Source organism: Elgaria multicarinata, chromosome 23 (genome assembly GCF_023053635.1).
Source record: "Elgaria multicarinata webbii isolate HBS135686 ecotype San Diego chromosome 23, rElgMul1.1.pri, whole genome shotgun sequence".
NCBI lineage: Eukaryota > Metazoa > Chordata > Lepidosauria > Squamata > Anguidae > Elgaria > Elgaria multicarinata.
In genome coordinates, this window is record NC_086193.1 from 12,803,725 (window position 1) to 12,818,975 (window position 15,251).

At 49.5% G+C, this 15,251-nt stretch overlaps 1 protein-coding gene across 1 annotated transcript; it reads left to right on the forward strand.

Moving 5' to 3' along the window:
* Positions 1 to 590: 590 nt before the first annotated feature.
* Positions 591 to 8,691, forward strand: LOC134413225 (serine protease 57-like). The gene is made up of 6 exons (XM_063147357.1): positions 591 to 654; positions 3,166 to 3,337; positions 4,185 to 4,187; positions 4,790 to 4,931; positions 7,219 to 7,479; positions 8,539 to 8,691. The coding sequence occupies exons 1-6, from the start codon at positions 591 to 593 to the stop codon at positions 8,689 to 8,691; spliced, it is 795 nt and encodes a 264-aa protein (XP_063003427.1).
* Positions 8,692 to 15,251: the final 6,560 nt, after the last annotated feature.

Here is a 15,251-nt window from a genome sequence, read left to right on the forward strand (position 1 = left end):
GAAGGCTCTCTATTCATTGCTGTTTTCTTTTAAAACAGCTTCGGCTATTGGGCGGTATAAAAATGTAATAAATAAATTAAATAGAGGACACCTTCGGATAAAGGATGGTCCTTTGTAAAAATGAACACCTGCTGGGCTGGCTTACCGCTTTGGGCATTAAGTGAAAGAATACACGTATCACCGACCCAAGGGTCCCCCTCCTTCTAAAACCATTCACTCCAGAGTCTAAAATATGCAGAAGTAACATCTGCCCACCACCCTTTCCTTGATGGAGGTTATAATCCAACGGTAACTTCACTGGTTCTCTTCAACCAAGAGGCCTTTGGGGAAGGAGTTGGGCAAGCGTCTGGTGTGGGAAACCACACCAGCTGCGAGTTTTGAGTAATTCCTTTCTTGGACCATCTGGCCTTGAAGAGGAAGAGCCAACCTACCGTTGGGGGACCCGCAAGCCAAGTTCCTAGGTTTCGTTCGGTTAGGGGAATATCCACTTCCAGACGTTGAGGGAGCCGCTCCTGTTTCTAGACCCGTCCACCTGTGGGCCTTGCTGCTGTGTTGAGATCAAAGAAGGCCTCAGATACAGCTCCGTGAAGATGGCCAGAGGCTTTATGGCACTGATGATGAAACCAGTGCTGTTTCTCGTCTTGCTCCAAGCAGGTAAAACAAAGGACCTTTCCTTGTATTTGGGGTATCTGTGTTACAATCTCTCCCCGTCCTCCTCAGCATGGCCCAAGGTCCCATTCTTAGGAACAGAGATGAACTGGATGGCCGTTGAAGCTTATTCCTCCATGTCAAGGGTCTGGAAATAAAGCCCTGTGAGGAGAGACTGAAAGAACTGGGCATGTCTACCCCAGTTACGTAGGGAGGTTGTGGGCTCTCCCACACTAGAGGCCTTCAAGAGGCAGCTGGACAACCATCTGGCAGGGATGCTTTATGGTGGATTCCTGCATTGAGCAGGGGGTTGGACACGATGGCTTTGTAGGCCCCTTCCAACTCTGCTATTCTATGATTCTTGAGAAGAGAAGGCGGAGGGGAGACATGATAGCACTCTTCAAGGACTTGAAAGGTTGTCACCCAGAGGAGGGCCAGGATCTCTTCTCGACCACCCCAGAGTGCAGGACACGGAATAGTGGGCTCAAGTGACAGGAAGAGCCAGAGGAAAAATGCCCTGACTGTCAGAGCAGTATGACAATGGAACCAGTTACTTAGAGAGGTTGTGGGCCCTCCCACACTAGAGGCTTTCAAAAGGCAGCTGGACAACATCTGTCAAAGATGCTTTAAAGTGGATTCCTGCACTGAGCAGGGGGTTGGACTCGATGGCCTTGGAGGCCCCTTCCAACTTTGCTATTCTATGAGATATATTTGAATTGGTAGTGCTAGGAACCACCTGTCCAGATGCACCGTTAGAATCCCTGGTCTGTAGTAACTCGGGTGTAACGTACTTATAGAGCAGGTGTGTTCAACCTCCTTCACTCCGAGGGCTGAATTCCATTTCAGAGACGCTCTCGGGGGCCGCATTCCAGTGGGGGGAGGGGCCGAAGAGGGACTGAAGAAGTCCACCTGATTTTGGCTTACAGCTCTTACTGCCAGTAGCTACATCTTAGAAGAAGCATTTTTCTAAGCCTTTTTAGAATGGGGAAGTATCTTCACAAAAGCCCAGAGACCACCAAATGATTGGGGGTTGGAGGAAAGTGGGTGGAGCCAGGAGCGTGGCCCTTTGGAGAACCCTAGAAGGGCTGGATTTGGGGGCCCAGCTGAAGTTCTGCCCTTAGTTGTATATGCAGGGTATCCCAGTGTGTAGCTTGTTGGATGCAGTAGAAATTGGATCCACAGCCATGCCACCATTTTGCTCGTGACTCCACCCCAATTCCACCATTTTGCTCCTTGATCCATTTGGTGGATCTTCAGGTTCTAGCAAACAATAAAGTATATCCCATAAGCCTGAGGTATGTTGACCTCAAATGGTATGTCATTAATTTTCCTAATCCCATGAACTCCGTAGAATCATCGAATAGTTGAGTTGGAAGGGTCCTATAAGGTCATCAAGTCCAACCCCCTGCTCAATGCAGGAATCCACTCTAAAGCATCCATGACAGATGGCTGTCCAGCTCCCTCTTGAAGGCCTCTCATGTGGGAGAGCCCACAACCTCCCTAGGTAACTGGTTCCATTGTCATACTGCTCTAACAGTCAGGAAAAATTTCCTGATGTCCAGCCGGAATCTGGCTTCCTGTAACTTAAGCCTGTTATTCCATGTCCTGCACTTTGGGAGGCTCGAGAAGAGAACATGGCCCTTCTTTGTGGGACAACCTTTCAAGTATTTGAAGATAAGCCCTATCCAGTTTCTGTCTCCAAGCAGCACCTGGTAGAATGCCCTCTTCATCACAACAGTTGAAGCTGCAGGAGCTGTACTAGACTGACCAGAGCCAAAGAGGGCAAGGCTCCTGCAGCTTTAACTGTTGTGATGAAGAGGGAATTTCACCAGGTGCTGCCTGCATACAAATGACACCTGCTGAAATTCCCTTTTATATGCAATTGTTGAAGATACAGGAGCCCGGTCCTCCTTTCCATATGGTCACCCAACATGCAAAGAAACAAACAACTGAAAACAATGATAAACAACTTTATTATTTATTTATTTATTTATTTATTTATTTATTTATTTATTTATTTATTACATTTTTATACTGCCCAATAGCCGAAGCTCTCTGGGTGGTTCACCAAAATTAAAACCACAATAAAACTACCAACAGGTTAAAAACATAAAAACACCCAGGATTGATAAAGCTCATCACATATCGCTAAATGCCTGGGGAAAGAGAAAAGTTTTCACCTGGCGCCAAAAAGATAGCAACGTTGGCGCCAGGCGGCCCTCGTCAGGGAGAGAATTCCATAATTGGGGGGCCACCACAGAGAAGGCCCTCTCCCTTGTTGCTGTCCTCTGGGTCTCCCTTGGAGTAGGCACCCAGAGGAGGACCTTAGATGCTGAATGTCGTGTACGGGTAGGTTCATGTCGGGAAAGGCGTTCCGTCAGGTTTTGCGTTCCCGAGGCTTTATAGGTTAGAACTATAAAGGAATTTGCTACCCCGGTTGTGTGAAGGTCCCTGGCTTATCCTCAGTAGTTCTTCAAGACGGCCCGAACCCATAACGCGCCGCCTTTTCCCTTGTAGGCCTTTTGCTCGCCACCAGGACCTCGAGGACCTGGGTTATCGGGGGCAAGGAAGCAACACCCCATTCCAGGCCCTTCATGGCATCCATACAGATGAATGGGGAGCACTTCTGCGGCGGCTTTTTGGTGCGGCGTAGATGGGTGATGACGGCGGCCCACTGTCTGATAAACAAGTAAGTCCGTGCGCGTCAGCCCACGGGGTGCGTCAGGAACCCAGGGCTGAAGTTGGGGACTGCTAGCTCCCAGTTCCTAAGACGCACGAAAATTCGGAAGAGAGATCTCTCTCGGCAAACTGAATAACGTGCGAACGTTTCAGAAGGGATGGCTTGCCTTTCTGTCTCTCTGTCTGCACCGCTTTGCTATCCTGCTTTTCACCCCCATAAGAGCACTGTCCACAGCATCAGATGATGCCTGGGGTGTCGTTCTCCAATCTGGTACCCTCCCTATGAATTGGACTGCAACACACAACATCCCAGCCACGTAGGCTATACAACAATAACAGAGAACACACACACACTGAGCCCAACACTGCTTTTACTTGTTGATTTTTGTTTGTCAGCGTTTGCCGGCCAAGAGCGGAGATTTATGGCTATCCGTATCGAGCGTGGAAGCCGGGCAGGAGAAGCTGCAGCTGGGATTCCTCTGTCAGCTGCAATGCTGGCAGAGTCAAATCACGTAGTCCCGGAGTCACAGAGTAGGGGTTCCAGATGCAGGCAGAGCTGGGAGTCGCCATTCACCAGGGAGTCCAAACACACACGCAGGGTTGCATGTTGTTCCCATAGAATCACAGAATAGCAGAGTTGGAAGGGGCCTGCAAGGCCATCGAGTCCAACCCCCTGCTCAATGCAGGAATCCACCCTAAAGCATCCCTGACAGATGGTTGTCCAGCTGCCTCTTGAAGGCCTCCAGTGTGGGAGAGCCCACCACCTCCCTAGGTCACTGGTTCCATTGTCGTACTGCTCTAACAGTCAGGAAGTTTTTCCTGATGTCCAGCCGGAATCTGGCTTCCTTTAACTTGAGCCCGTTATTCCGTGTCCTGCATTCTGGGAGGATCGAGAAGAGATCCTGGCCCTCCTCTGTGTGACAACCTTTTAAGTATTTGAAGAGTGCTGTCATGTCTCCCCTCAATCTTCTCTTCTCCAGGCTAAACATGCCCAGTTCTTTCAGTCTCTCTTCATAGGGCTTTGTTTCCAGACCCCTGATCATCCTCCTTGCCCTCCTCTGAACACGCTGACCAGTGTCATCCCCGGACTGCTCAGGAACTTTTAACCCTTAACAACCTGACCCCAGGCGCTGGCAATTAGCCCCGTAGCTTCTGAGCTCTGACGGCAATGATCCCTCCCCTCGTGAGCCTTCTCATCATTGTGACCGCATGTTTGCTTGACAGGCAGAGAACGAGGGAGCAAGGAGGCCTTGGCGTCTCTTGGTCCTCCTTCCCACCATCACTGTTGTTGGGCCAGAGCGATGGGCAATCCCAGGGGGGCTCTTGTCCCAGTGGGACGTGTTCCCTGAGCGTGTGCCCAGCCGGGCTGCCCCTTGACGTCGCCCCTGATGGTACTGCTTCCATGGAAGCGGGGAGGACAGCAATGTTGACCTTTCCTACTCTGTCCAATTTGCAACTCAAGGGATCCTTCCATCCGCGTCGTGTTGGGCGCGCACTCCCTGAAGACCCCTGAGCCCTCGCAACAGGTCTTTGGTGTCCAGAAATCTCTCCCGCACCCGCGGTACGACGCCACGTCCGTGCAAAACGACATCCGCTTGGTCAAAGTGAGTGGGGACAGAGGGAGTGGGGTGTCTATGCTTGTGGGTGTGAGACGGGTACGTCTCTGCGAAAGGAGGCAGGGCAGAAAACTGAAGGCTGTTGATTCGCGGTATCTACTTCCGGTTTCGTCGCAGAATTGAGATCCGAACCCTATCCGAGGAGGATTTTCTTTCCTGCGCTTCTGCCACATAAACTCTAGTCCAGTGGTTCTCAACCTTCCTAATGCCGCGACCCTTTAATACCGTTCCTCATGTTGTGGTGACCCCCAACCATAAAATTATTTTCGTTCTTCTCTACACGATCCATTGTCATGGGATGGTTTGCTAATGAAAATAATACATAACAATAGCTTTAATAATACAAAAGATGATACATGACATAGTTCAGTCAATACAGTTTCCAAAGACCATCGGAAATATGTGTTTTCCGATGATCTTAGGCAACCCCTGTGAAAGGGTCATTCGACCCCCAAAGGGGTCCCGACCCACAGGTTGAGAACCGCTGCTCTAGGTGGTGCTGTGGTAGACTGGAGTAGGACACATACACAGGAGGAAATCATCCTTTCTTTCGCTTTCTTTAAATAACACTGCATTTTCTCTACTCCAAAAAAAAAAAAAAAAAAACCTCGCCAAAAGTGCTGTTTAAAAACAGAAGCTGCACTGGAGGGTCATGACATCATGTAACGAATCCATAAACTGGTCATTTAGTGTTTCCCGGGTTTTTGGCAGTCCCCCCTTTATAAAATCCCTCTTCTAAGGCCTTTGCTTGAATGCGGCTCCTGCAAGCTTCTCTGAAATAGGATCCAGTCCTCATTGCTGAAATAGGTTCTGCATTCCTGGTTATGCCATAAAATAAGCTTTCCCAATTTGGCGGCCTGCAGACACCTTGGACTAAAACATCCATCATCCCAAACCAGCATGAGCAAGGCTGTTGCGATTTATCTCTTCGCCTTTCAGGTGCTGCCCTTGGTAAAAGTGGCCACTAGGTGGCAGAACAGGCCTCTCAAACCACCCCGGTTGTCTCTCTGTCTGTGTCACCTAGGACAGCATCGGAGGACGGAAAACCACCAGCGATTCAGCACACCTGTAGAATCGTAGAATAGTCACCACACCTAAAAAAAGAAAAGAAAAGAAAGATATTACAGAGCTGGGAAAAGTGCAGAAAAAGGCAACTCAACTGATCCAGGGGGCTGGAGCATCTCCACTAGGAAGTAAGGGATTGTTCAGCTTGGGGAAAAGGAGGCATCATAGCGGTGTACAAAATGATGCCTGGTGTGGAAAAGGTGGACGGGGAGAGATTTTTCTCCCTCTCCCATAATACTAGAGCTCAAAGGTTCACATTCTCACGAAGCTGATGGGTGGGAGATTCAGGACAGATGAAAGGAAGGACTTCTTCACACAGCGCAGAATTAAACTATGGAACTCACTACCACAAGATGTGGCAACAGCCACCAAGTTGGATGGCTTTAAAAGGGGGTTGGATCCATTCCTGAAGGAGAAGGCTATCAATGGCTACCAGCCCTGATGGTTATGTGTTATGTCCAGTATCTGAGGCAGTAAGCCTGGGTGGGAGGGTGGTGTTGCACCATGTCCTACTTGTGGGTCCCTGGTCAACAGCTGTTGAGCCACTGTGAACACTCAAGACTAGAAGGGCCCTCAGTCTGATCCAGCAGGGCTCTTCTTAAGTTCTTAGACGTAGAAGGGGCCTATAAAGCCATTCAGTCCAACCCCCTGCTCAATGCAGGAATCCACCCTAAAGCATCCCTGACAGAGGGTTGTCCAGCTGCCTCTTGAAGGCCTCTAGTGTGGGAGAGCCCACCACCTCCCAAGGTCACTGGTTCCATTGTCATACTGCTCTAACCGTCAGGAAGTTTTTCCTGATGTCCAGCTGGAATCTGGCTTCCTCTAACTTGAGCCCATTGTTCTGTGTCCTGCACTCTGGGAGGATCGAGAAGAGATCCTGGCCCTCCTCTGTGGGGCAACCTTTTCAGTATTTGAAGAGTGCTATCATGTCTGCCCTCACTCTTCTCTTCTCCAGGCTAAACATGCCCAGTTCTTTCAGTCTCTCTTCATAGGGCTTTGTTTCCAGACCCCTGATCCTCCTGGTTGCCCTCCTCTGAACACGCTCCAGCTTGTCTGCGTCCTTCTTGAATTGTGGAGCCCAGAACTGGACGCAATACTCTAGATGAGGCCTAACAAGGGCCGAATAGAGAGGAACCAGTACCTCACGTGATTTGGAAGCTATACTTCTATGAACACAGCCCAAAATAGCCTTTGGTTTCTTTTTTTGCAGCTGAACAGGTCCGCCATCTTGACCCGAGAGGTCCAACGTGCCAGGCTGCCCCGAGCCAACAGTGACCTCCGTGCCGGAGCCAAGTGCCGCGTGAGTGGTTGGGGGGACATCTCCAATTACGCAACCATCCCCACCGAACTGATGGAAGCCAACCTCACCGTCGTGGACCGGACCAAGTGCAATGCCTCGTGGGCTGGCAATATCTTCGATTGTATGTTCTGTGCTGCCAACACCGATCTCACGCTGCGTGGATTCTGCTCAGTGAGTGGTTGGTGGACCGAACCAGATTCCCACCCTATTCCCCAAGGATAGAAATCTGGAGTGTTTTTAGACTTTCATAGATAACTTTGGAATATTTTCTTTTGCCATGCTGGTTCTGTGTGTGTGCGTGTTGGGCAATACCTTTCACAGGAACAACAACAACAAAGAATCCTTAAAACTGTGCAAGCTTTCAAGCACTACAGAATTCTTCGTCAGGCTGGGCGGTTGGCCGTAAGGTCTGCAGTTTAGACAGATACAGTCTCCAAATGGAAACTCTTAAGAACTGACTTGGAAAAAAAGGTTATCTGTGCTGTGGATTAGCGCAGCCAAAGAACGTACTGATTTTTAGCAGGGTGCACAGAAGAAAAAAAAGATTTATAGCAACCTTCTCCAAAGGACTACCACTACCTCTAGTCTAGAGGTAGCCCTCTAGACTACCACTAAGGGCTAAAGTAAAAAGGATGTTTAATTCAGTGAAAACGATTCCAACACGTTACATACTCCTCCTGCTTCAATAAGATTATTATTCTTGTTGTTATTTACATTTCTATACCACCCCATAGCTGAAGTTCTCTGGGTGGTTTACAAAAGATTAAAACAATAAACATTAAAAATCAATGTACAAAATTAAAAACCATAAAAACAGAACATGCAAAGATCATATCCATTTAAAACAACTTTGAGCTCTGAGCCAAAGATGGATCTGGGGTCAGTTAAAACTCAACATATGCTGTTAAATTTACTTGCTTATTCTTATTAAATACACCTATATTGTGCCTTTCTCCCAAGGAGCTAAAGGTGGCATACTGTATACATTCTTCCCCCTGCCCTCGCATTTTATCTTAACGACACCCCTGCAAGGTAGCTTAGGCTAAGAGGTTATTATTTGGGTATTTAACCTCTAACGGGAGACCCAGAAGAAGTAGAAGGAGACGTCTCTCTGATGCACTGCAGTGCCTCCATGCTGCCAATGGCCAGGAGGTGTTATTGCACCCACCAGGTCAGGTGAATCCTGGTCAACGATACCCATCGCTGATCTTTTGCTTTTGTCTTCCCCAGGGCGACTCAGGTGGACCCTTAGTTTGTGGCACTAGAGTACACGGGATCGTGTCCTTCAACGGAAGGAAATGTGGGAATCGGAGGTTCCCTGACGTTTTCACCCGGATCTCCAAATACATCCCCTGGGTCCGTGACACGCTGCGGATGTTTTGATTGGAGGTCTCGTTGCGCTGGGATCCCATAGAAGGTCCGCCGGTTCATTGGAAAGGAAGTAATGTGTTAGAGACCTGGATAGATTTGTTGAAAATCATTATTTTAAAAATAAAATAAAATCGCTAAGTGTTACTCATCTCGGAACAGACAATCCCCCTCCTTGTTCCTGTGAGAGTGAAGGGGGGAATGCCTCATCTCAGAAGAGGCATTCCCCCCTCTGGGAGAGCGAAGAGGGGATGCCTCATCTCAGAAGAGGAATTCCCCCCTCTGGGAGAGCGGATGCCTCATCTCAGAAGAGGAATTCCCCCCTCTGGTAGAGCGAAGGGGGGATGCCTCATCTCAGAAGAGGAATTCCCCCCTCTGGTAGAGCGAAGGGGGGATGCCTCATCTCAGAAGAGGAATTCCCCCCTCTGGGAGAGCGAAGGGGGGATGCCTCATCTCAGAAGAGGCATTCCCTCACATACGTGTGTGTGTGTGTGTGTGTGTGTGTGTGTGTGTGTGTGTGTGTGTGAAAGAAGGGAAGGATGCCACAGCTTCATTGCAAAAGAGGCATGCCCCCTCGTGTGTCTGAGTGTCTGCATGCGAGAGAAATTTTGCAGAACGTTACGCAGATTTAGCCGTAGAAAAATACGTAAAAAATTTAAAGCAACACCAGACGAAAATGCGTATTTCTCACATAGAACCTGAGGCATGTTGGGCTTCCAGATAACCTGGACCCGAGCCGTGTCGGGCTTTTTAACCTGAGCTTAAGACAATTTGCACACCCCAAATCCTGCGCCATCTTTTCCCTCCTAGTCCTCGTTCTGGAACCGGAACCAGGGTGGGGGGGTGGGCGGGGACCCAGACCAGATTCTCTGCCTCCTTCCCTGTCGCTCCACTGCCCTGGCCTTTCTCCCACGACAGAGCAGCGTCCTGACAGGACTAGCCGAGGTGTCTTTTTCAGATCAACGCCAAGAACCAGCCAGGAACCAGAGGACGGGAGCGAAAGCGCTTCCATCTGGTTTTACTTTTCCGTCCCAGCTGGAAAAGAAAACGGAAAGACAGACCCAGAGAGAGAGAGAGAGAGAGAGAGAACGTTTTATTTGCTGAACATTTTATTTATTTGGGGCACAATTCTATGCATGTTTAAACTGGGGGGGGGGTACAATTCCCAGCATGGCTAAGCCAGCTACATTTAGACAGGAAAATATCCTATAAGTCCTACAGGAGAAAAAAAAGTCCTGTGTTAGCTGGGGATGCTGGGTGTTGTAGGACTTCCCCCCACCCCCCATCTGAACATGCATAACAATGTGCCCTCTTTCTACTTTTAAACCACCCAATAGTAACTGAAGTCCTCTGGACGGTGTACAGTATATTAAACCCACAAAATACAATCATTTAAACAACAAAACCAGCCCAGAATAAATCATATTTTTTGCATTATTATTTTCATTGCAAAATTCAAACAGAACAACACCTTCAAGAGGAAAAGGGGAAGAAATGTAGCTACATCGATTTGAATATGTCCGTTTCAATACATGTATATGAAACGCATATCTATAGAGAGAATGATATTTTATTCATAAATGAAACCGAGATAAAACCAGCAGCAAAGAAGAAAACCATGCCGGGACATAAAAGCAAATTAAAACCGACAGCAGCAGCTGGAGAAAGTACGAAAAACACGAAATACAGTTGTTAAAATGCCTGGAAGGAAGGGAGAAAAGGTCTTCATAGGTGCCAGCAAGATCATAGACTAGTAGAGATGGAAGGGGCCTGCGAGGCCATCAAGTCCAACCCCTTGCTCAGTGCAGGAATCCACCTATAGTGTAGGGAGATTATAGTGTAGGTGCCTTTATTCCATAAATGGGGTGCCAGTACTGAAAAGGCCCTCTCCTGGGTAGCCACCCGCCTAGCCTCATTTGGCAGGGGCAGCTGGAGGAGGTTCCAATTACGATTTTAATATGTGGGCAGGTAAGCATAGGTGCTGGAAAAGGTGCTAAGTAAAATATTCTGAATAAGTAAACAGAATCCTAGAGTTGGGAGGGGAAGAAACCTGTTGACTGAGGTCATCTAGCTAGCCCTACAGACGGCTGTCGGCCTGTGGGCCATGGTTCCCATCCTCAGGTCACTGTGATCATTAAGACATCCCTGCTAATGTTCAACCGAAATCCGCCTTCCTGTCAGCGAAGCCCCTGAAATCTAATTCTGACCTCTCGGGCAGCAGAGAAGAAATCTTTGTTCTTTGCACACGTGCCCCAACACCGCCCCCTGCATCGTCTTCCTTCCTCCAGACTCGACATATACCCAGTTCCTTCCAACTTTTCTCATCGGACGTGTTTCTGCCTGCTTGTTGCCATCCTCTGAACCCTTTGCTCCAATTTGTCTAACTGCGCCTTAAACCGCAGCACCCAGAACTGGGCAGAGTACACCACATGAGATAAGCTGGGGCAGAATAAAGCGGAGCTACAGCTTCCTCTGGCTCAGAAGCGACGGTTCTGTTCGCGCGGCCTGAAATCGCGTTCGGGTGTTTTGCAGCTGCGTCACGCCCGCTGGCTCGCATTCAGAGGCGGAGCTCAAATACTTGTAACACGGACAACGTAACACACATCCTCCCCAGCCTGGCTGGTAGCTGCAACACGTTGAAACAGCGTATTGGATTTGTCTGGTCAGGGCAGCCCCTTCGAAGACAGAAGGCCTCATTTTGAGACCTCAAGGGCTTGTTTGCTATGGGGTACCGGCTCCGGCTCGGTCCCCGTTTAGACTCCGACCAAGAGAAGGCACCAGCCAATGCAGCCCTCTCGTGCCTCAGACGATGCCCGGGACTGAATGCTACACATGGGCCATCCGCCGAAATGTCGTCATTAAGAACGGGGGGGGGGGGGGGGACACACACACATCTATGCAAATCCTCTAGGAATGTGACACTCTATTCTCTCCTTTTATGGCCTGCATGGTGCAAACTTCTGCTGGTTAGCTTCTTGTCTGGGTTCCCATCTCATCCTGCCTCTTTGAAGAACAGACGAAAAGCCTGCCTGGATCACGACAAAGAGGCACGCAGCCCAGAGTCCTGCCTCCTCCCAACAGCGTTCAGGCAGAGGCCTTCGGGGGCTCTTAAACACATCTCCCTCCTACACACACACTTCTGTTTGTTCCCAGTATGTGACATTTTGAGGTAGAGTGCCCTTGACCCATGGAGGTTCCATTAGCTTCCCCAACTAAGAGCCATCAGTAGACCTCACTAGCCATTGACTAAGCACCATGAGAACATCAGAAGTGCCCTGATGCTGGATCAGACCAAGGGTCCATCTAGTCCAGCACTCTGTTCACACAGTGGCCAGCCAGCCGTCGGCCAGGCATGAACAAGCAGGACACGGTGCAACAGCACCCTCCCACCCATGTTCCCCAGCAACGGGGGCACACAGGCTTACTGCCTCGGATACTGGAGATAGCACACAACCACCAGGGCTAGCAGCCATGGAGAGCCTTCGCCTCCTCCAGGAATTGATCCAGCCCTCTTTGAAAGCCATCCACATGGGTGGCAATTGCCGTCAGTAACTATCAGTAGCCGACGGAAACACCAGCACACCAGTTGTCGTTGCTCCTCGGTCTCATCACCGATCTACATCCCTGATCGAGAGGTCTAAATCTATTTCCTGGGCTTGAATCAGGAGAAAGCGTGTGTTTGTTTGTTTTAACATGCATTAATCAGCTCGCTCTTGGGATAATGTCTTTGTTGCCACCTTGCCACTGTTTTTGACGCTGCGTATAAAAGCACTAACTTGACTTGAACTTCTTCTAGCCTGCGTTCGTTGCCTCCAAAAACAAACGTGGTGTTGCCACGCTTTCTCTACATAACACAACTCTGCTGTGAGTCACACCAGCCTTTCCAACACACTCTCCCAGCTTTACCTTAAGACGCTGGGGACAGAACCGGGGACCTTTTGCACGCAAAGCAAAGGCTCTACCAGTGGGCTATGGAACTGAGAGTGAGAGCCTGGTCGATCTCCATTGGGAAGGCATCTCACCACCACCAAAAAGGCCCTGTCTCTTGTACCCACCTGCCCAATCTCTTTGGAACTGAGGGAACAGTTAAGATCCCATTCCTCATGATTCTTAAGAAAGAGCGTCATGATCTTTTGTGCTACAAGATCTTTTGGGCTACAGCTCCCATCATTGCTGACACTTGGCCATGCTGGCTGGGCCTGATGGGAGTTGTAATCCAAAACCTCTCACGGGCACCAGATTGGGGAAGGGTGAGTCTACACTGATTGGTTTCAGGCAGAGGTGTTCCCAGAGCTCTACCTGGAGATACCAGGAATCGAATCTGGGACCTTCCACTTGCAAAGTAGGCTCTCTCTCTCTCTCTCTCTCTCTCTCTCTCTCTCTCTTTTTCGATCTGCTATATGGCTGGGCCTGATAGGAGCTGTAGTCCAAAACATCGGTCGCCGGGAAAGCTGAGATCCAGGAATAGCGGCACCCTTCGGCGGGCGGTTCTTTTAAATGGCGCCGTGCCTCGAGAAGCTGCATTTGCTACGGTGTGTGTGTGTGGAAATTCTGGCCTTTCAACACCGCCGCCTGCATCACATTTGACTGGAAGCCGCCTGACTGCTGATCCTCCGGCTGGCAGGCAGACATAACAAACCCTCCGCGCCACACACGCTAGTCTGAACCGGGGGGGGGGGGGGAACTGATGACACAAAAGGGAAAGTTATCTTTCTTTGTGCCGGCCGATTTCTCCCCCTTCCCCCCCCCCCCCGCCTTGGATCATCGCAAACATCTGGTGCTGAGAACTTCTTGGCAAGCTGGGATGGAGGAAAGGCCTTGTAGTGGAGGTTTTTTTCTGCCCGTTGGGGTTGCAGAGTGTCGCACAGAGAGGGGAGAGAGGGTTCCCTCCGTTCTTTTCCTTTCAGCGTTCTCTGGTTTGCTCTGCTGTGCATCCCACAGCTCCTCCGTAATGCCAGCTTCACTCAGAGGATTTTAATTTGATTTTGCAAAAGCTATAATATTATGGATATATGTGGGGCACTTTCCCTCGCTGCCCCATGGCACCTGGGGCATTTCCCCTCCCTCCCACCTCGTTCTCCCAAGCATGATATAACACCCCAAATCCAAATAAATGATGCACCCAACACTCTACGCCTGTTAACGTGTCTCGTTGTTGCTAAACACAGACATAGAGACAAATCCGTGCGGTCTTCTGCTTCTCGGGAAAGCCTCGACCTGTCTGACCTCGTCAAGGGCTCTAAGGTGGTAATTCATGGCACGCACGCTTTCCTTCGTCCACTGTTTAGTTCAAAATGAGCTATTTCAGTCCCAAAAAGGACGCGTCCTGGCGGTGCCTGAAAGCACTTTAAAACCTTTACCATTCCCCCAAAAACCCACACTCACTGAGCGCTTAAGGTGTTCCACAATGAAGCAGATATTAAAAATGTCTCCACGGCAGGTAAGAGTTAAAATATACTCAAAGCATAGCAGGACTGAAACATCCTAGCCACTGCCTCCAAGCCTGCAAAGAAGAGCCCAGGCTAAGCTAGTTCCGCCATTGGGAGGGCCACCACGCACAAGACCCCGCCTCTCTTAGTGGGGCCGAGTGAGTTGTCTGTCCACCGTCACAGAGGGGGGTTGTCAGGAAATGTGGCCGGGGAGAGGGGTTCCACATTCCTCTGCTGGGCCACATTTATTCTTAACCATTGTCTGTGTTTATTTATATACCGCCCCATAGCCGAAGCTCTCTGGGCAGTTTACAAAAGTTAAAAACAGTAAACATTAAAAATATACAAAATTTAAAACCATCAGAAACATAAAAACAGTATAAAAACAACAGTATCCATTTAAAAACAACAGTCCTGGGGTCTGTTAAAAAAACAAACTTAGCGTTGTTAAATGCCTGGGAGAAGAGAAAAGTTAAGTGTGGCAGTCTTGTGCCTGTTTTCCTTTAGCGTGAGGAGTGTTGGTTTCTCAGCATGCAAATAGGGCTGAGGGGAGATTAGTGCCGAGGCCAACAGCTTCCCAAACCAGGGGGGACGCAGTGTTATTCGCAAGGGGGGGGGGGCGGAATTCCCTTAACCAGGAACGTGAGGAGCTCCAGATGCTGTTGGACCGCAACTCCTATCATCCCTCCCTGTTGGCTCTGCTGGCCATGTCTGATGGGAGTTGTAGTCCAACAGCACCTTGCCTTAATAGAGCTTATCACCAGGAGCGTAACGTCATTATTTCCCTGCCGCTATTGCGGAAATTGTAGCTAAGCTCAGAGAGAACAGGAAAGTCCGAGTCCGGTGGCTGATGGTTTAGCGAGTCCCTGCTAATAAAAAAGTATGAGTGCTGTCTCCCTATAGCGCTCTGCCTCCACTACACCACTGCTTCTAACTTCCTTCACTCCCTCCCCATTTCCAAAAGCCATCCTTACAGTCCAACCCAGCCCAATTTAGGAGCAAAGAAGCCCTCGAGAAATTAGTTTGCGAAAAGTACGAGATGGCCTTCTATGAGATTTTAAAACCTCCAAAGGCCGTCCCTGGCAGGGTTTTTCACATGTGCGGAAGCGGGGGGGGGCTTCCCCCCCCCCATTAAATAGGCACCTT